The 22,096-nt window shown below is 38.6% G+C and overlaps 1 protein-coding gene across 8 annotated transcripts in view; it reads left to right on the top strand.

The window, feature by feature from the left end:
- Positions 1–22,096, top strand: part of CCDC150 (coiled-coil domain containing 150) — a 96,934-nt gene that overhangs the window by 66,245 nt on the left and 8,593 nt on the right. For 7 of the 8 annotated variants that reach the window (XM_078451052.2, XM_078451056.2, XM_078451054.2 and 4 more), the window contains 6 exons: positions 3,710–3,817; positions 10,554–10,682; positions 12,076–12,245; positions 14,567–14,660; positions 15,702–15,871; positions 17,035–17,161. In XM_078451052.2, coding sequence (XP_078307178.2) covers positions 3,710–3,817; positions 10,554–10,682; positions 12,076–12,245; positions 14,567–14,660; positions 15,702–15,871; positions 17,035–17,161 — 798 coding nt within the window. Of the gene's footprint in view, positions 1–3,709; positions 3,818–4,596; positions 5,154–10,553; positions 10,683–12,075; positions 12,246–14,566; positions 14,661–15,701; positions 15,872–17,034; positions 17,162–22,096 lie in introns of those variants that run through there. The other variant, XM_078451059.2, reaches the window with a different exon arrangement.

Here is a 22,096-nt window from a genome sequence, read left to right as displayed (position 1 = left end):
GGTTAGGTTGTTAATATGAGATTTTTCTTTTTCCTTGAGGTAGGCCTGTATTGTTGTACACTTCCCTCTTAGAAGTGCTTGTGTTGCATCATGTGTCATTTGATTAGAGCATTTGGTCCATTTACATTTAAAATAATTACTGATAGGTACTTATTGGCACTTTGTTCATTGTTTTCTGATTGTTTTTGTTTGAGGTTCATCTTATCACCTATAAACTGAGGAGGGGAAAGCATACCTCTCATCTACTTTTCACTAGGAAAGCTAGTCAACATTACAGACTAGGTATATAGATTATTACAGGCACAGAAGAGCCTTCTCCTTTGTGAAACTAATGATCTCATAAAAACTATGACCAATGATTTTGACCTTCTTTCATCTTTCCCAAGAGAAATTAAATGTATTGTTAAGTATATAAGAAAAAAAACAAATGTTCATAGCCAACTTAAAGCCAAATTTTGGCTGGGAATAGGATACATTTTAAAATTAATTAATGAGCTGATATCTATGTAACCTTTTAGACCTCAGTTATATCCTTAGAAGTTATCCTCAGAATCTTAAGGAAAATATTACTTTCTACTCCTATTTCTACAACAAGGGCTTAAAATTTTTGATAGTCTTTGAAAGCTGAAACACTTGAAACTATTGACTCACTGGTGTTTTTAAATTTTTTTTTTTTTTTCAACGTTTTTTATTTTTATTTTTGGGACAGAGAGAGACAGAGCATGAACGGGGGAGGGGCAGAGAGAGAGGGAGACACAGAATCGGAAACAGGCTCCAGGCTCCGAGCCATCAGCCCAGAGCCTGACGCGGAGCTCAAACTCACGGACCGCGAGATCGTGACCTGGCTGAAGTCGGACGCTTAACCGACTGCGCCATCCAGGCGCCCCTCACTGGTGTTTTTATGTCATACCTTGGGTTGGCACATTCCAGACTGACTTCATCAACCCAAGGGAAAGTGCTCTTAAAGCATAATACCCTTGCAATAGTTTAAAGGAAGAGCTGCATACTAAGCATAATCAAAATAGTCTGCTGTGTTCTCTCTAAATTGAATAATTGATTAAAAATATTACCTATGAATCATTTGATAAAAGATTACATTTTAGAATTGACTTCATGATTGGTATAAACACTTGGTTTCAGGTGTTAATGTAGACTGTGTCAGAAACTGCTTTCCCTATTCAAACATGGTATGAATTACATTTTCAGTGCTATATTCTATTCCATTTTATAAATATACCAAAATAGATTTATCCTTTCTTCTGTTGATGGATATTTAGGTAGTTTCCAGTTTCTTACAAACAACACTAAAATGATGAACTGTTGTACAGGTCCCCTTGTATTCATGTAAAAAATTCTCTAGCTAGTATAATTCTCAGAAGAAGAATTACTAGGTTGTAGGATTTACAGATCTTGAATTTTACTGGAGTTTATTAAATTTCTCCTGAAAGTAGTTCTATCAGTCTTGAAAGCAGTCTTTAAAAAAAATTTTTTTTTAATTATTATGTTTATTTACTTTGAAAGAGAGAGAGAGAGAGACAGAGTGTGAGTGGGGGGAAGGGCAGAGACAGAGGGAGACACAGAATCCGAAGCAGGCTCCAGGCTCTGAGCTATCAACATAGAGCCCGATGCAGGGCTCGAACTCACAAACTGTGAGATCATGACCTGAGCTGAAGTTGGACGCTTAACCAACTGTGACACCCAGGTGCCCCAAAAGCAATCTTTGAGTATAGAGTTACATGTGCTAACATACATCAATTTTTTTTTTTAACGTTTATTCATTTTTGAGAGAGAGAAAGAGAGGCAGAGTACAAGTAGGGGAGGGGCGGAGAGAGAGGGAGACACAGAATCCAAAGCAGGCTCCAGGCTCTGAGCTGTCAGCACAGAACCTGATGTGGGGCCTGAACCCACAAACCATGAGATCATGACCTGAGCCAAAGTCAGCTACCTAACCAACTGAGCTACCCAGGCGCCCCTAACATAGATCAATCTTATAAAATAATACTGTACACTGTTTAGGGATACATTTATGGTAAAATTGTTAAAAAGGATTAAAAATGATGAACAAAGGACCTTGACCTAAGTTACTGCAGTTCCTGAGACTGGCTGATAAGCTAATAATGGAAGTTGCTTGACTTTTAATGACACAGAAAAACCAGATCTCTGAGCGGCAGCACAATTTATTTGCTTCTGTGTTCTTTCCCATGTGAATGTCCTGAATTAGAAATCATGCCAAATAAGACACTCAATACAAAATTTAAAGTGCTTGTAGATGAGAACATCCCATCTAAAAAGTTTCAGGGCATTTTACTGTGTGCCCAGAGGCTGAGTTAGGGCAAATTATCTGAGGAATATTGTAGAATAAGGATATTCTGTTTGCTTGAAGAAAAGCAAATCTCAAAGTCTTCAGAGTTATTCAGCCCATTTTCCATTAGATTCTATGGGTTAACAGCAGCTTGCTTGTTTAAAATGAGAATAATTGTTGCATGAATACTTCCCTTTAGAGGCAGTCATTTTAATTCTGAACCTTAAGTGAAAGTCATGATTAACTTTTACTGATGGTTTTAGGGAGCCATAGCACATATTTTATAATGTACACTGTGGAAAAGAGCAATAGAAACAGGCAGAGATAAAAGAAGGATTCTGCTTGATAGAACAAGAGAGATTTCCTGAGACAAAATGTATTTTTATGCAGTGCCTTCAAATAAAAATACTAATATTAGCAATCAGAATTTAACAGTTCCTGAAAGTGTGCAGTAACTCCAGCCAAGAAGTGTTTTCCCTCCACAGGTAGGAAACAAGACACAGAGAAAGGAAAAAGTCGATATAAGTAAAAAATTTTGGATGACATTTTGTCTGATTCAGGGATTCATTATTGATTTGTATGAAAGGGTTGGATATAAAGGGAAGAAAATGTGGGAAAACACAATTTGGAGATTAGTGAGTAAATATTAATGATTTCATTCCCCCAAATGATCATTTTCTTTAAAGAGAAAGCCGTAATTATCTTTCTCAGTTAAAGTATAATTCATCATATAAGAATTTCATTTACTCAGATTTTATAATTCTGTCAGTAAAACACAAGAGTCTATGTCATCTACTTGCACGTTGACAATTCTAATTATCCATAGCCAAAATGGTTTTTGAATTTTAGGTATCACAATTTTTTTTTAAGTTGAAATTATTACCCCCAAAGTCTCACTGTTACATTCATAAGTCATGTTAATTTGGAGTTTCTAAAAAAATTCTTGAATGTTTATTTTTGAGCTAGAGAGAGAGAGACTGAATGTTAACAGGAAAGGGGCAGAGAGAGAGGGAGACACAGAATCTGAAGCAGACTCCAGGCTCTGAGCTGTCAGCACAGAGCCCGAGGCAGGGCTCAAACTCACAAGCTGGGAGATCATGACCTGAACGGGAAGTTGAATGCTTAACCAACTGAGCTACCCAGGTGCCGCTGGAGTTTTCATAAGCAATAGAAACCAAATGACTTATCTCAGTACGTATAAATGGCTATAGCCTACTTTTAGCTATTGAAATAAGCTCTGAGAGTTGAAATAGCAATCTTTACATGATTAGAAAAACTTAGGATTGCTTCTACAAGTTTTAAGGATTCTCTGTGATTTTTCCAAACTCATGACATCTTTTTCCTTTTAAAATATGTAAATATATATATAATTACTCTTTATTTTATTATTCTTCTGTTTTATCCTAGATAAAAGTTAAACAGTTAGAAGAACAACTACATTCTTTTACTGAAACCAGTTCACAGAATGACCATCTACGCAAGTTGAACAAGGCTCTAGAGGGCAGCTATATGCAGGTGTGATTAATAGCTATAAAACAAATTGCTGTTATATTGTTTTAATTAGGTTTTAAGAAATTGATGCCTTTCTCTCCACCTTACCATACAGTCCCAGAAAGATGAATATTCTTTCACTTGACTCAATTCAACAAACATTTTTTAAACACCCGCAATGTACAAGGTTTTGCCAAACTGTAGAGAAATAAACATACCTGAAGCAGGATTGGGATATTCAACTTATGTTCTAATTGGAGGCTTAGGAATATACTCATAAACTTTATTATAGATTTAGAAGTTAAGTCTTTCAGAAGCAAAATAGAGTGAGCCGTTCATAGGGAGCATCATTATAATGAAAGCATTGAGAAACACTTTCATAGAGGAAATGGTTTTTTAATTATAGGCAAACTTAGAACTCAGTGGCAACAAGATAGGACTGCAGGAGACAGCTCACTTGAAAGAGGTTAGTGGTATAAATGCTTACTTGTCATCAGGGTGACTGCTGAGGCTACAATCCTTTTGTAAGTCACATAACATTTTAACAAATGAATAGAGAAAGTTAGACAAACAAGATACAAAACATTTAGTGAAGAAAATAATCCAAGAATGTGTAACCAAAAGAAAGTGATTCATTTCAGTGATTTACAAATTTACCATGTGTACATTTTTTTTTTTTTACTCAAATATGTTTGACTTCTATTAGCTATAATATTTCTGTTTCTATACCCTTGGTAACCAAGGAGCTAGAATGTGTCTTCAAATAGAATACTGTTAGGGTTCTAACCATCTGACTACTGGAAAAGAGGGCCTCATTAGATACACTCTCCTACAGGGAATTTGATTTAAGGAAGGCTTGTTTCTTCACCAGGACAACTTTACAGTGTGATTTCTTCGTTCTGAAAGCAAAGGAACACATTTTCAAGTATATTTTCTATCACAGCTTCATTAGAACTTTGTGTTGTTCCTCTTCATAAAAGGAGCGCTCATTGAAAAATAACTCTAGGTTTAGTTGTTTTACTGTTTTTGATTGGTGATGCCTCCAAGAAAAAGGAAATCTCCGGAGAGGCCTGCATCTTCGAAATTCTTTGAAAGCTATAGGCCCCATGTAAACAATATAAAGGAAAGAACTTCATCAGTTGGTTTACCCAGTGTTATTCCAAACTCTGCACGCCGTGTGACCTTTGCATCTAACCTCACTTCTTTGAGAGCTTCTCAGGAGATTGGAGACTCTAGAATCTCTCTAAAGACTCTTTTGAATGCTATTAAAACCATGGAGGGAAGACTGGAAGGTAAAATAGACATTCTTGCTTCAAGACCATTAATAAATGAGTCACCAAATTTTCTTAAACAGGATTCGGTAAGTGGAGACCACAAACTAAATCATAAGGAAATTTCAGATTTATACAACAATGAAGAAAAGTAGTAACAATTCAGAAAGATAATATATGGAGGTATGAGTAACAAAGAAAGTTAGGTTCTTCACAGATAAGAAAAATTGACAATGTGGATTGAAACCATTATTTTGGTTATCACATGGTTAATTTTTAGACATAGAAAGATTTTGATTAACAGTAGCCATTGAGTTTTTTTTAATATGATTTTGAGTTTTTACAAATTCAAAACATCCACCTAATCTTTTTTTTTTTTAATAATCTCTTTTTTTTTTTTTAAACGTTTATTTATTTTTGAGACAGAGAGAGACAGAGCATGAATGGGGGAGGGTCAGAGAGAGAGAGACACAGAGTCTGAAACAGGCTCCAGGCTCTGAGCTGTCAGCACAGAGCCTGACTTGGGGCTCGAACTCACGGACTGCGAGATCATGACCTGACCCGAAGTCGGCCGCTTAACCGACTGAGCCACCTAGGCGCCCCTCCACCTAATCTTAATATTCATGGTAAAATATTTCAAGCCTGATTTTAAAATAGAAATACATTAATCAATGCCCTAAGAACTTGAACATTGGAGAAAATTTTTTTTGAGTATTATCTTAGTTTTAGGTTGTTTTTAGATGTGAACCTTACAGTATAGTCTGAATGCCTTACCCAAGTTATTGGTGAAAATTATAATAAAATTGAAAACAACAACTGCTTAATAAGAAAAGCATGAACCAACATTTATTGAGAGCCTATCATGTCTCAGGCTTTTCTTTATTTATGAGAGAGCATGTGAGCGGGGAAGAAGAGCAGAGGGAGAGAGAGGGAGAATCTTAAATAGGCTCAGGGCAGAGCCCAATGTGGGGCTTGAACCCATGACCCTTGGCCAAAATGAAGAGTCAGAGGCTCAACTGACTGAACCACGCAGGTGCCCATGGAAATTATTTTTGAAAGAAAACCTTTGAGAGCATACATCTTTGCTTGATGTTTAAAAATAGAAAGTTCTGTATCTTGTCTTCAAGAGTTGGTAGCTATTTAGATCTTTTCTCTAAACATTTTTGCTAGTGACATTTTCATATGTATCTTAAAAACCCTGGTAAAAGTATATATCCTTCCTTGTGTCCGTTTCTAGAACAAAATTCTGTAGGTTTTCAGAGCCTATGAATTGGCATCCTTTGTAATATTCTTAGATCCTTAAAGAAAAAGTATTTCAAATGTTACAGGTAGAAAGTTTTAAGGAAGTGTAATGTTGAGGAAGATGTGGGGAAAAAATATTCTTTGTTGTTGCTGTTGGAAGTATAAAATGGTACAACTTCCTGTGGAAGACAGTTTAATACCTATCATTTCACCCCACAGTTGTACTTCTAGGACTTTCTCCTTCAGATATACTAGCTTATACATATGACATGTTTACAAGATTACTTATTGAAGTATTGCTTGTTAATAGCAAAAGACTGGAAGTAAGCAAAATTTCATCAATAAGACACTAGCTAAGTATATCATGGTGTATTCATGGTTTAGAATACTGCTCGAACATATGTATATAATATATACATACATATGTATGTATGTATTATTAGGTTAAAACAACCAAGGCTCAGAAGAGTATACATAATATTTTATTATTTGTAGAAGGGGTAGGAGAATAAAAAATATATCCATATGTGAGTACATATAGATATTTTCACTTATAATGCATAGAATATCTCTATCATGGATAATAATAATATAATAATAATAATAATAATAATTGGCAACATTATTTTTGAGGAGGGAAACCAGGTGACTGGGAAATTTTCCACTTTACCCTTTTGTATCTTAAGAGTAATGTGAATGTGGGACACCTGGTGGCTTAGTCAGTTGGGCAGCCTGCTTGGTCTCATGTCATGATCTCATGGTTTGTAAGTTCGAGCACCACATTGGGGTGTGTCAGCTGTGCTGACAGCTCAGAGCCTGGAGCCTGGTTTGGATTTCGTGTCACCCTCTCTCTCTGCCCCTCTCCCACTTGCGCTCTGTCTCTCAAACATAAAAATAAACATTAAAAATAAAGAATAATGTGAATGTGCTACCAATTCAAAATCATTTAATGAACATTTCATTTTCAACAAAAGTGAAGGTAGAGAAAGGATGATCTTTTCAACAAATGGCACTGGAGCAGTTGGATATCCATATGCAAAACCAAAAAACCTTTGATCCATACCTCACGCTATATATAAAAATTAAAATGCATCAGAGTCCCAAATGTAAAATCTTAAACTGTAAAACTTGTAGAAGAAAATGTAGGAGGAAATCTTTGTTATCTTGGATTACTCAGAGATATCTTAGATTTGACATCAAAAGCATGATCCCTAAAGGGGGGAAAAAATGGATGCACTGACACCTTATGCTCTTTAAAGTGTTAAGAGAATGAAGACACAAGCTATAGACTGGGAGAAAATATTTGCAAATCACATATCTGATAAAGGCATTGTCTCCAGAATGTATTAAACTCTTAAAACTCATTAAGAAGAAAACAACTCCATGGAGCACGTGAGGGGCTCAGTTGGTTAAGCGTCTGACTTCATCTCAGGTCATGGCCTCATGATTTGTGAGTTCAAGCCCCAAGTTGAGCTCTGAGCTGATAGCTGGGAGCCTGGAGCCTGCTTTGGATTCTCTGTCTCTCTTGCCACCCCTCCCCTGCTTACGCGTGTGCTCTCTCAAAAATAAATAAACATTTAAAAAAAATAAGGTTACAGAAAAGAAAACTCAAAAAAAAAAAAAAGATATATGGATGATAAATAAGTAGTTGAAAAGATGTTAAACATCAGTCATTAGGGAAATGCAAATTAAAACTGCAGTGAGATACACATCTATTAGAATGTATGAAACTGAAAAACTGTTCATAGCAAGTATTAGTGAGGACGTAGAACAACTGGAACTCTCATAACACTGTTGAAGGGAATGTCAGATGGTATAACCGCTCTGAAAAATGCTTTGGTAGTTTCTTTAAAAATAAAACACTACGTATAACCCAGCCATTCCACTTCTAAGCAAAGATAAATGAAAGCATATGTCTACCCAAAGACTTGTACACAGCTCTTCACAGCAGCTTATATCTTAAAGCCGGAAGCAACTCAAGTGTTCAGAAGGTGAATGGATAAGTAAACTGTGGTATGTTCTACAATAAAACACTCTTCAGCAACAGAAAGGATTGAACTACTGCTACATCAAAATTAATCTCAAAATAATTATGCTGAGTGAAAGAAGCCATACAAAAAAAAGAGTACAACAATATGATTCCATTTATATAAAATTCTAGAAAAAAAAACTATTGTGACAGAAAACAGATTAGTTGTGTGGAGGTGTGGGAACAAGGAGAGACAGAAAGGAGAGATTACAAAAAGGCATGAGGGAACTTTTTTTTTTTTAATGTTTATTTATTTTTGAGAGAGAGAGTATGAGGGAGAAGCAGAGCGAGAGACAAAGAATCTGAAGCAGGCTCCAGGCTCTGAGCTGTCAGCACAGAGTCCACTGCGGGCTCTAACCCACCAAACTTGAGATCAGGACCTGAGCTGAAGTCAGATTCTCAACGGACTGAGCCACTCAGGCGCCCCCATGAGGGAACTTTTGAGATGATGGAAGTGCTTATCTTGATTATGGCTTCAAGAGCTTATACACGTCAGAACTATATACACAGCTTCTTGCAGGTCATTTTTACCTCGGTAATGCTGATAAAAAAGAATAGTGTGAATGTATTACCTATACAAAAGTTAATTATATTAAAACGTTTAACATTTTTAAAATGACAGAACTATAGAGATTTAGAACAAATTATTGGTTGCCGCAGGACCGGGGATGAGTTTGGGAGAGTGTGTATATACACGAAGAAGTAGCACATGTGAATTCTTTTGTGGTGATGGAACGGTTCTGATTGTGATTGTGATGGTTTGTGAATAATGTGCACGAGATCAGATTACATACAGCTATGTGCGCGCTCAGAGATGAATGCAGGTTTTTAAAAAAGTGGTGAAAACTGTGTAAGTTCTGTGGGCCAGTTAATCTAGTGAACAGTAATGCACCAAAGTCAGTTTCCTAATTTTGATGTTGAACTACAGTAGTATAAGATGTCACCACACCATTAGGAGCAGGGTGAAGAATACATGGGATTCTTTTCACTACTTTTGCAACATCCTGTGAATCTAATTATTTCAACATTTTTAAAAAATAATATTTAAAATACTGTGATCATTTGAATGTGTAGAAAAAAGAAAAAAAGTATTTCAAGGATATAAAATTCTCATACTTCTAATTAGGATGCATTCTTCTATAACAGTATTTTCTTGACGCTACTTATTCATCTTGGCTTTTGTTATATTCTTTCAGTTGTTATACAGTAAAACCTTGGATTGTTCTGCGAGTGCTCTGCAAGACAAGCAAACATTTCTAAAAATTTTAACTTGATAAAGGAGCGATGTCTTGCAATATGAGTAGTGTGTGACGCCAGACATCACATGATCACAACTGAGCTGATGGTTCTTGAAATTTGCTTTGAGGGGCGCCTGGGTGGCTCAGTTGGTTAAGCGGCCGACTTCAGCTCAGGTCACGATCTCGCGGTCCGTGAGTTCGAGCCCCGCGTCGGGCTCTGTGCTGACAGCTCAGAGCCTGGAGCCTGCTTCCGATTCTGTGTCTCCCTCTCTCTCTGACCCTCCCTGGTTCATGCTCTGTCTTTGTCTCAAAAATAAATAAACGTTAAAAAAAAATTTTTTTTTTTTAAATTTACTTTGATACACAAGTGCTTTGGATTACAAACATGTTTCCGGAATGAATTATGCTCTCAAACCAAGGTTTTACTGTATTTTTAAATTCTAGGATAATCAGTCCACCACCCCCACCATTTTACATCTAACCTTCATAGTCTTATCTCCTTTATCACTTACCCTGTATTTTCATGGAGATTGACATATATTAGGTTTGCTCATGTTTATTCACACAGATTTTTTTTTTTTTTGCTTCGTAGTTTTCTTTAAAGGGAAAAGTAGCTAATAAAGTTTTTTTTATTATAGTGGATGAGCATATTTAAACATTTTTAAAAATTTTTTTTTAATGTTTTATTTATTTTTGAGGCAAAGAGAGACAGAGCATGAACAGGGGAGGGTCAGCGAGAGGGAGACACAGAATCTGAAACAGGCTCCAGGCTCTGAGCTGTCAGCACAGAGCCTGACGCGGGGCTTGAACTCACGGACCGCGAGATCGTGACCTGAGCCGAAGTCAGCCGCTTAACTGACTGAGCACCCAGGCGCCCCATAAACATTTTAAGTTTGGTGTCCAAATTGCTTTTTCTTATTCTAATTGCTGATTTATAGTGCTTTGGACAAATTATTTATCATTCCTTGTTTTCTACTAAGGTGAAATCCATTCTTGAAAAGAATGAAGAGGAGCTCTCCCGAGCAGTGAAGTGTCGTGATGCAGCCCTAAAAGAGAGTCAGAAGTTGAAAGGGGACCTTGAGGCTTTGGAGGACAGAGAGAGCAAGAAGGCAAGGCATCAATCCTTTTTGAAAGTTTGTTATTGAAATGAGGTGCTTAAGAAATCTTGCGCCGTCGTATTCCTTCATTTCTTGTTACCTTTGGTGAGAACGAGGATTGATCAGAGGAGCTTTTTTTTTTTTTTAAGATAACTTTAGAAGAGCTGTAAAATATTTTCCTTAAAAATACATGATTTAATTCCCAATTTTTTTTGTTTTTGTTTTTTATTATTTTTTTAAACGTTTATTTTTGAGAGAGCACACGAGAGCAGGGGAGGGGCAGAGAGAAAGGGAGACAGGATCCAAAGCAGGCTCCACCCTGACAGCAGACAGCCCCACTTGGGGCTCTGACGCATGAACTGTGAGACCATGACGTGAACCACAGTTGGACGCTTAACAAACTGAACCACCCAGGTGCTCCTATTTTTGTTTTAGAGAGAGAGAGCATGTGCGCACAAGCAGGAGAGAGGGGCAGAGGAAGAGAGCAGGAGAATCTTAAGCAGGCTCCACAGTCAGTAGAGCCTGATGCAAGGCTCGATCCCACAACAGTGGGTTCATTACCTGAGCCGAAATCAAGAGTCAGACATTCAACTGACTGAGCCACCCAGGCGCTGCTAACTGCTGTTGGTTTTGGTTTTTATTTTATTTTATTTTATTTTACTTATGAAAGAAAGAAAAGAAAGAAAGAAAAGAAGAGAAAAGAAAAGAAAAGAAAAGAAAAGAAAAGAAAAGAAAAGAAAGAAAAAAGGAAAAGAAAAGAGCACAGGCTGGGGAGAGCCAGAGCAAAAGGGAGAGAAAGTATCTGAAATGTGCTCTGCCTTGACAGCAGGGAGCCCAGTGCGGGGCTCACACTCAGAAACTATGAGATCATGACCTGAGCCAAAGTCAGACGCTTAACCAACTGAGCTACTCAGGCACCCCCCAGTGTTTTTTTAACTTCCAGTCTTGAAAGTCCTAATGTTTTCTAATGAAAATCATCTGACCTTGGTAACAGTAACCTTCCTACTATGTGTAACTAACATGTTCCTGATTCTGATGGGCTTCAGGTGTGTTCTCTTCTGTCCCAAGATAACTGATCAGGGCCAGAGCAGACCAGCCTGGGACCACATCTAGAACCAGGAAGTTGTTGATCCCATTGTCTGCAGTTAATACAGATGTTATGACATGACAAAAGTTGGGAAGTGTTGCAGAGTTCTCCATAGGGTGGGGGGCGGGGGCTAGTTTTCTTTTCTCAAAGTCACAATAACTTAAGATCTTAACAATAAAATAAAATATGCTTCAATTATTCCTCTTAGCATTTTGCCATGCTTGGTTTCCATATTCTTGCCTAGAAGTAATGGGACTCAGCAGCAGTGGAATAAGGAGAAAGGATCAAATATCTTTGTATTGTTTCATTTTCTGTTAGGTGGGAAACTTTCAGAGACAACTGGCAGAGGCTAAAGAAGACAACTGCAAAGTTACAATTATGTTGGAAAATGTGCTGGCTTCTCACAGTAAGATGCAAGGTGCTCTGGAAAAAGTACAAATAGAGCTTGGGCGGAGGGATTCAGAGATTGCAGGCCTCAAGAAAGAAAGGTACTGGAGATTTTTTTTTTTTTTTTTTTTTTTTTTTTGTCTTTGTGCATGTAATGGAGCATGTCTGCTCCATTATAGTAAGGAGTGGCATGCAGTCAAGAAACAAAGTCACTTCATTTTTTAAGTTTATTTATTAATGTTTGTTTATTTATTTAGAGACAGCAAAAGCATGTGAGTAGAGACGGGGGGGGGGGGGTGCAGAGAGAGAGAGAGAGAGAGAGAGAGAGAGAGAGAGAGAGAATCCCAAGCAGGCTCTGTGCTGTCAGTGCAGAGCCCGACGTGGGGCTTAAACCCATGAACTGTGAGATCATGACCTGAGCTAAATTCAAGAGTCAGATGCTTAACTGAGCCACCCAGGCACGGCGAGAAACAAAGTCACTTTAAAATAAAGATCTAGCCCCTGTTTGGGGAAACATCTTAGGAACTTGACTGGAAAGCAAGGGATTTTGGTGAATGCACTAACCTCTGCCTCTAGACTTCCCAACCTGCTCTTCCCTGTAGATCCTGTACCTGGGCTGCAGCCTCCAGCGGGGTTCCCAGCCTGTAGCCCAGCCATCCCTGCTGCAGACTGGCTGCCCCCACAGCCCACACCCCTCTGTCCTGGCCATTTCTTCCGCCTAATGGGGTTTTGTGCTATTCGATGTTCTTTGTAAACCCAAGTTCTTATTTGTATAGTCTTTATTCAAGGGGAGATTTTTGTTTGAAATCAAGGACCTCCCTTCATTCCTGAACAGGTTTTTCCTCCAATTCCAATCCAAAGTTTTACATATTTCCCTCTCCCTATTTTACTACTCACTAAATGTATGAATCTGACAGTTCACCCCCTTTACTCTGTTGCTCTCTAAAAGTCCTCTATTTTAGCTTGACATTTCAGAAGTGGTGAAATGTAGACCTATTCAGTAAAACATGGTATTATAAAAAAAATAAAGATCTAGAAAATTAGGGAGTATCTGGAAGTAGAAATAAACATGACTTTCAAAAATTCAAAATTCCCGTATTTTGTAATGATGTAAAGGAGTATGTATTCTAGAAATTCATGTGCTATATTACTGCTACCCTTTAAACCTGTCCTTGGGTCTGCAGACTAGTAATTATCTAGATAATTGAAGCTCCATGCCTAGTTGAGTTTGAATTATCTATTTATTAGCATCCTGTTTAAAGATTAATATTTTTAGATGAATCATTCTGAGACCTACTTCTAGCCATGTTTTAGAAGTAAACTCCGGGGCGCCTGGGTGGCTCAGTCGGTTAAGCAGCTAACTTTGGCTCAGGTCATGATCTCGCAGTCCGTGGGTTCAAGCCCCGCGTTGGGCTCTGTGCTGACAGCTCAGAGCCTGGAGCCTGTTTCAGATTCTGTGTCTCCCTCTCTCTGACCCTCCCCCGTTCATGCTCTCTGTCTCAAAAATAAATAAACGTTAAAAAAAATTTTTTTTTAAAAAGAAGTAAACTCCTTCTTTGAAAGTTTCAAGTTGCATAAAAGTTTCCCCTTGAGGTTAATGAGCAAATGGTTTCAGTTTAACGGGTCCTCTGAAATATATTGTGATGGGTGTATTAGTGCTTATTATTGTCTCTCTGCTATGGGAGAACAAGTGCCAGTTTTATATTCTCCATTGTGCTTATCTTTGTTTTTTGCATATTATAAACGTGTATTGCCTCTGAACATAAAAAAGTCAAGGGGATGGTACTGAAAATTGTTCACCATTCACAATAAGATTCTGGGTAGCTATTGTATTTAGAAGCAAAATCTCAACAGCAGGCCCATCCATCTAGAAGCAATATATTTTTGTACTGGTGATATATGTATATAGTATAAAATTACCAGCTCATAAGTTAGTCATTGACAAGTATCGATAGCTAATGTATCAATACAAATTGAATCATAGATGGGACAAAAAAAATTTTTTTTTGATGTTTATTTTTAAGAGAGAGAGAGAGACAGCATGAGTGGGGGTGGGGCAGAGAGAGAGGGAGACACAAAATCCCAAGCAGGCTCCAGGCTCTGAGCTGTCAGCACAGAGCCCGACGTGGAGCTCAAAATCACAAACCACGAGATCATGACCTGAGAGGAAGTCAGATGTTCAACTGACTGAGCCACCCAGGTGTAGATGGGACAACTTTTTAATCCTTGGGAGTCTTAGTTTCTTAACCTGAAGCTGAGGCTACTAATTGTCACCTGCCAACTCTAAGGTATTCTGAGCATCTGTAGTTTATCACATATGCTATTTGAGCTTCTTGGAAGAAGAGTGCCCTGTAGCTCCCAGTGGTATCCTTCCTAGATGGTTCTTTTCTATAGTCACTCTTTCTGTGTCTCCCATTTTCAGGGCTCTAAATCAACAGAGGGTGCAAAAGCTGGAGGCAGAAGTGGACCAGTGGCAGGCGAGAATGCTTGTTGTGGATGCCCAGCACAACAGTGAGGTAAAGGCCATTATTATAGATGAGAATATTGATATTTTTGGTTTTATTGGGACATTGCTCTTTTAGGAAAATGGGGTAAGTAATCAGGTAAATCTCTTTTTCATTCAAGTCTGAGTTATGTTTACAAATGGGAAGTGGGCCTGCAACCTTACAGTGAGTCATTTATTGGCAAACCAGGACGACAGTTATGCCTAATTCTCTCTCTGATATAGTTTACTTCTTTTTACTTATTAATGCATAAATGATTGCAGAAGTTAAAGGGCTTAGGGAATAATTTGTAATTTAAGTCAGAAGTAGCTGGAGTGACCCCACTATTAATAAGGAGACACACTTATGGGGCACCTGGGTGGCTCAGTCAGCTAAGCGTCTGACTTCAGCTCAGGTCATGATCTCGCGGTCCGTGAGTTCGAGCCCCGCGTCGGGCTCTGTGCTGACAGCTCGGAGCCTGGAGCCTGTTTCGGATTCTGTGTCTCTCTCTCTCTCTCTCTCTGACCCTCCCCTGTTCATGCTCTGTCTCTGTCTCAAAAATAAATAAACGCTAAAAAAAAATTAAAAAAAATAAATAAGGAGACACACTTACATGTGTGTGCTCATGGATATATGCACACATGAATTTATAAGTATATATGCACATATATTAAAAAGTCTTTGATATTTCGTATAAATAAGCTTTTTCTGGAAGGACATACAAGGAACAATTTCCAGTTCTTCTCTCTTTAGGTAGTGACACCAGAAGTTATAAGATTGGAAAGGGGAATTTACTTTAAAATTTTTAAAATAAATAAGTTGGTTCCATTTTTCAAAGCTCATAGTAATCAGCAGAGCTTGCTTTTCCCATTGCTGTGTAAGAGTCTCCTAAGCAGTGTCTGCAGTAAATTCTCACATCTATATCCCAGGCATCTGGAATCTTTAGTTCTGGTTCCATCCAGTTATTGTCTCACTGGCATTTGATGATAAAGTGTAAGGAGTGAGTATATAGTGTTACCGACTTCTTGAATCTATCTGTGACAGTAGAATTAAAGAGAGTCTTCTCTCTTTCAGATGGAGCCTCTACAGAAAGCTCTAGATGTAGCTAGAGAAGACAACAGGAAACTGGCTATGAGCCTGGAGCAAGCTCTCCAGACAAATAATCATCTACAAACAAAGCTTGATCATGTGCAGGAGAAATTGGAAAACAAAGAACTTGAGCGACAAAATTTGGAAACCTTCAAGTAAGGGCAGTAGAGTCACAGTGAAATTAGGGAAGAGCCTCTGGGAGAGTTACGTCCGGCTCACTTACCTAAACTGGTTAGGGGCGCCTGGGTGGCTCAGCTGGTTGGGCGTCCAACTTCAGCTCAGGTCGTGATCTCAAAGTTCGTGAGTTGGAGCCCCGCGTCAGGCTCTGTGCTGACAGCTCAGAGCCTGGAGCCTGCTTCAGATTCTGTGTCTCCCTCTCTCTCTGCCCCTCCCCACTCATGCTCTGTCTCTCTGTCTTAAAAATAAATAAAAACATTAAATAAATTTTGTTTTAAAAAATGCTCATCTTCTGCGTGAAACTAGTACTCCAGCAGAACTGTGTTAGGAACCAGGCATCTTGAGCAGCGGCAGCCGCCAGCAGGCTGGGGAATGCTCATGTGAATCTCCTTTTCAGCTCTCCCTTCATCTGGTGTCAAGCTGCTGCTCCACATGAAGGTAAAGCCAACATTTAAAGAATGTTGCATGTTTCTGCCAAGCCTTTTCTATCAAAAGCTAATGTGTCCTTTAGAAGCATGATTTGGAAAAGGAATAGCCTCAGCCTGGATGGGAAGAATCCATGGAGGAGTGGGATGACTCCACCCAGGCAGATCTTTAACCATTGTTTTCCTTTTGGGCCTAAGATTAGGTCAAACGCATTAAGTTCAAGTCAGGCCACCAGAGTTTTTTGTAAACTGCACCTTGGTAAATAGGATTTAGATATAAATAACGTTCCATGAAAACTTTTACCCAAGGGAAATTCAGTGTGCACATAGACCTTTATTCCTTTCAGGTCATGAACATACAGATATGAGGAAGGTATAAGCTAAAGCAGAGAAGGCATTTTTTCCTGCCCATGAGCTGTGCAAATTTTATCTAGTGAAATGTTGCTGGCTCAAGACTGGTTGCTGGTTAAAACAAGAGTGTGTGTTTCACTCTTGGTTGGTTCTCTTGATGTTGAAAGACTTTTTGGCTTTTAATGCTACAGGTAAATGCTTTTCTTCCCTTCGTGTTAATGGGCTCCAGACCAGTGAGTTTCACCTGGTGCCTGATGTGCTTCTCATGTGTAAATCATACCTTCTGGACAGCTGCCCATGATCGTCCAGGCCTTCCTTACCTGCTAAGATGATTTCTAAGAGTGACTTATCTTTTTTTTAAACAGAGAACGGATGACTGAGGAATCCAAAGTGGAAGCAGAAATGCATGCTGAACGCATAGAATCCCTAAGAAAGCAGTTTCAAACTGAGAGAGAAACGGCAAAGAAGGCAGCGCAACGGGAAATGACTGAGGTATGCAGTCGAGCGACAAAAAGGTTTCTAGATGTGAATCTTTTAAGAGAAACCAGTCGCAGGATTTCCAAGAATGGCTGCAGCTGTTCTTTGGCCCTTTTCATTCCTCTTTGACCAATAAGCCCAAAGTGATCAAACCATCTCTGTGCTCTTTGTAAATCGAAACACAGAAAGTTTCTGATAGACAGTTCTCTGCCCAGCGAAGGAATGTCTCAATGACAGCTTTTGCATTGGACAGTGATAACTGAGGGCTAGAGGAAGGAAGTGGCCATTGGGAGACATCCAATCATCTGTCCCCTCAGTTCACTTCACCAGCACCCATCACTCATCTACCTTCTCCTGAGAGGCATGTATGGTCCATGCTCTGGTGCGTGCTACATGACCTTTATTTCATTATGATCTCCTCTTTACAAAAGGAGACAAATAAGGTAAACAGCTGAGGACTTCTGTTGAGTAACTAGAGGCTAGGTACGATCTTGAAGGAATTCAAAGCAAGGGAAAGTTGGGTGATAGAAGAAGAGAAATGAAAGTACACAATTGAGACAGAACCAGCAGGGCTGGGACACCCAGTATAAGGGGATGACCAAAGCTTAGAGAAATGAACAGGATGTGTGACCAAATGGATAGGATTTCTCTCTTGATCAGAGCAGACTTTGGGAAGTGTCTGAGAAAGAGTGGTTAGCTGAGATGGTACCAGCTGACCTTGACAGAATGGTAGAGGTGAACTTTCCAGTCAAAGTGGAGCCCTGTGGGTTTCTGAGAAAGGGATAGTGCACTGTAAGCACAATTTTAGGAAGGTTAGTCTGGTGGTAGTGGAGAATAGGCAAGAATGAAGGAGAAACAGGAGATATGAAGACTCGAAACTAGAACAGTTACTTTGGGCTTTAGAAGACTAGGGCCAAGCAACATGGCTCAGGTGAAAATAGAAAACAAATCGAAAGGCAACTTTAATAGAAAAATCATTAAACAGACACTAAATGTTGTATCATCAACAAAGGGGAGGGAAGAATTGCAAATTACAAAACACTATGTAAATATTAAAAAGTTAGAAAGAGGGGCGCCTGGGTGGCTCAGTTGGTTAAGCGTCCAACTTTAGCTCAGGTCATAATCTCTCAGTTTGTGGGTTCAAACTCTACGTCAGGCTCTGTGCTGAGAGCTCAAGAGCCTGGAGCCTGCTTCAGATTCTGTGTCTCCTCTTTCTGCCCCTCCCCTGCTCACATTCTGTCTCCATCTCTCTCTCAAAAAATGAGTATTTTTTTTTTTAATTTTTTAAAGGTTAGAAACAAAATTCTGTGGGAAACAAAAATGTGCCCTGAAATTAAAGGCACCTTTAATCAGAGATAGTTGTCAGAGTACCTATAAAATGTAGATCCTTTTAACAAGGATCACTGGAGATTGTGACCTTGTGAGGAGACCAAGGGCAGAGTGAGTGTGTGATATCAGGGGTAGGCTCAAGGCACACCACTTAAGAGTCCCAGTTCTGCCTCTTACTAACAATGTGTACATTTACTGTCTGCAATAATTCCTGAGTCTATTTCCTCAGTCATAAAATGGAAATCATCATAACTACTTTTTGTTTTTAAGTTGGAAAATATATGTAAAGTCATTGTCACAGTGCCCAAACATATTAAATACAAAGTAAGTGATAGTTGTTAGGGCTTACCCAGTTTTGACAAAGCTATGATTAAAATAATGGGAGAATAGCTAACAAGAAGTTAGTTGAGTAGTAATAAAAGACCAGCACTGTGTCATGAAGTTAGTATCAGAAACAATGAGTTGGTGTAGAAAGAAAAGATACAAACAACTTTGCACGTTAAACGCTATCACCCATTCAGAATACTGTGTTCTTATCTTCTCCCTTCTCTGCTGCCACCTTTTCCTAAAAATCAAGCAGCACTAATTTAAGGGCACTGGAGGAGGAAGGGAGCTCTGTAAAATGATTTAAGTAATGTTAAAAGATAAACTGAGGCATATTAAACATTTTAAGAGTTTGAGCAAAACTCAATTCGAATCAGGTAGTGTCCAATCTAGCAGATAAAAAGGAGCTTCAAGGAGCTGTACAAAATGAAAGGCTTTCATTTGTGGAAGGGAACAGGAACAACTTACATTAGGTATAAAAGCAGGTTGGTTACTGCAAACTACTTTCCTCTAGGGGATGGCAGGTCTTACCAGGCAGATGACCTAACTGGTACTGATCAAACAATTCCTGATGGACTGGTTTAAGAGTCCATTTCTGGAATCGCTGAAGCATTAAGTCTCAGTTTGGTGACAGAGAGCTGACTCCATTTTGGGCCTGTTTTTTTTGTTTTTTGTTTTTTTTTTAACAATTTCCCCTCCCCTTTTTAAAGTTTATTTATTTATTTTGAGAGAAAGGGAGAGAGAGAATCGCAAGCAGGCTCTGTACTGTCAGCATAGAGCCCAATGTGAGGCTCAATCTCACGAACCATGAGATCATGACCTGACCCAAAACAAAGAGACACTTAACCGACTGAGTCACCCAGGCACCCTGACAATTCCCCCTTTTGATCAGACTCTCAGCCTGAGAGAGGTCATTAAAGTTTAAGGCATTATCTACTCCCAGCTACTACTCGGGAGTTCTTGAAGTTTTTTTGCTGAATTTCTGTGTGGTATTCATAGGTCATGCTTTTTGTTGATATTCTTCGTGGCATTCACAGGCCATGACATTTTAGATTCACATTTTTTAAGTCAGTCATTCTCTTCATTTCTGTTCTGACGTTCTAGTCTTAGATCATTTGCTTGGTGGTTAGCAACTGTGAACATGTGTTTCAAGGTTTTGAGAGAATACAGCACACTTAGGGAGACTACTAAGTTTATTATAAGCATGATAATTCCCAACATCTAGAGTGTCCTTTGGAGCCTTGGTCCCCAAGACCCAAATCAATCAAAAAGTCAAATAAGTGAAGGATTCTGTTGAAGGAGTCCCTTTCTCAAGCCAACTAGCTTAGCTTGTTCAGTGATCTTACATAGCCGAGTCTCAGCCTCCCCAGAAGTGTCTGTCTGAGTACAGCATGTGGTGTTGTACACAGAACAAACACCTCTGTGTTCAACTAAAAGATGATAGGGCTGTCCTGTTATCCAGAACAACTTCAGACAGTCTAGTGGTTTTTGTTGGGCAGCTGTTACTTAATCAGTAGATTCCGCAGTACCTTCAAGAGTTAAGGAGAGGTTTCTGATGGTATTCCCATTTGTACTTACTCCTAGCCAAGACAGTAGGGATCTGCCAAAGAAAGTGAATTTTGGATCATGAGTGCCTCCTGTAAGTCCTGATTTCAGTCTGTGGCTCAGGATTAGAAAGGCGACAGCCATGAAAGCCAGTAAAATTTACGAGTCTGTAGACCACAGACTGGTTGCCCTTGCCTATGTCTGTTTCTTTATACAGAGCTTGGATACAAGATTCCGCTGGTTTGGAATTTTTAGCCAGAGGCAGAGAAATGACCCCTAGGAGTAGGGAGTATGATACAATGGAGAGGGGGCAGTTTGGTACAGAGAAACAAGCATTGGAAGTCAGGGAGAAATGTGTGATGGGCAGAGCTATAGAATTACCAGCATCATGGCAAATCCACCAGTTGTTTGGAGGTTACATTACCCCCTTTGCAATGGCATCATCTTTGCAGGCCAGAGCAAGGCAAAACATGGGCAAAACAATCATAAAGACCTTCAGGATATAAGAATTAGGATAAGGATTGTCAGAGCAGCAAGAATAGAAAGAAACAAATAATTTTTGATCTGACGTCTTGGGAGGAAGCAGTCTACCTCAATGTCGGCTACTTGTCAGTTTGATTTTGAAGCCTCTGCAACGTCTTTACATAGGACCACATGTCAGCTGGGGCCTTCTTCAGTTGTGAAATATGCACCCAAGGTTTGATACCTTGTACAGTATCTACTGATACCTACTACGGCAGGGATGTCAGTGGTCAAGAGTACCTAGTAGGCTCCTTCCCAGAAATGTCTCTTTTGCAAAAGTATCAGAGTATAACAATAGCTGTCTATAAATGATAAAAAACCTTAATATGCTCATGTTTAAAGATCTGATGAGAGTTCATTATAATAGGATTGACAAGGAAGTTTGGTTATATCCATGATATACAACATTTGAAGATAAAAACTGAAATTATGACTCATAAAAGGACATATCAGATTTTTAGGAATTTCCTATGTTTTCTAGAACACATATTAATAACACACATTGTACGAATATTATGTAAGGTTTATCATCACTTGACAATGCTTCCCATGTAATTTAGCATACCAAATAAGCCTGATTAGTTTAACATTTCTCTCTTACAAGGTGAGACACAAATCCTTTGAGATTTTCCAAGGACTATCTGGGAAACCTGCAAGTTGCTTTGAGATCAGAAAGACCCCATTTAGAATTTGATTTGGGGAAGTTGTCAAAATATTTGAACATGTGACTAATAAATAAGATCACAAATTATTACGAAGTATTAGTTAAACTGATAATGGAAAATTTTAAAGGCAAATACAGAAGGTTACATAGTTGTGAACAAAACTTAGCTCTTAATATTGACAAGACTAGGTTTTCTTAAGTAATCACAGACTTAATAAAAGACCATGTGAAGCACGGTGAATTATTGTGCTCAGTTGCAAAATCTTTATCTTTCAGGTAGATTACCCAAAAGGTTAAAAAAACACTTTCATAAAATCTTATCAAGAACAGACCAATAGTCCAAGGAAACTTTGTCCTTATAATGAAGAAAAAAAACAAATTCTAATTTTGCACGAAATTCATTCCTTAGAAACTTGAATAAACCAATTCTAACTTAGCCACCTTGACCACACAGAAAATTCCTTTCTTAAGATTCCTTTTCCACAAATCTTCATTTTTTTCTTTTATCCATTCAGATTTTGTTTTGTGTCTTTTCCTCTTTCTCATTCTAGAACAGTCCGTCATTT

Source organism: Panthera onca, chromosome C1, assembly GCF_046562875.1.
Source record: "Panthera onca isolate mPanOnc1 chromosome C1, mPanOnc1 haplotype 2, whole genome shotgun sequence".
In the NCBI taxonomy this organism is placed as follows: Eukaryota; Metazoa; Chordata; class Mammalia; order Carnivora; family Felidae; genus Panthera; species Panthera onca.
This window is presented reverse-complemented; position numbering and strand designations above follow the sequence as displayed.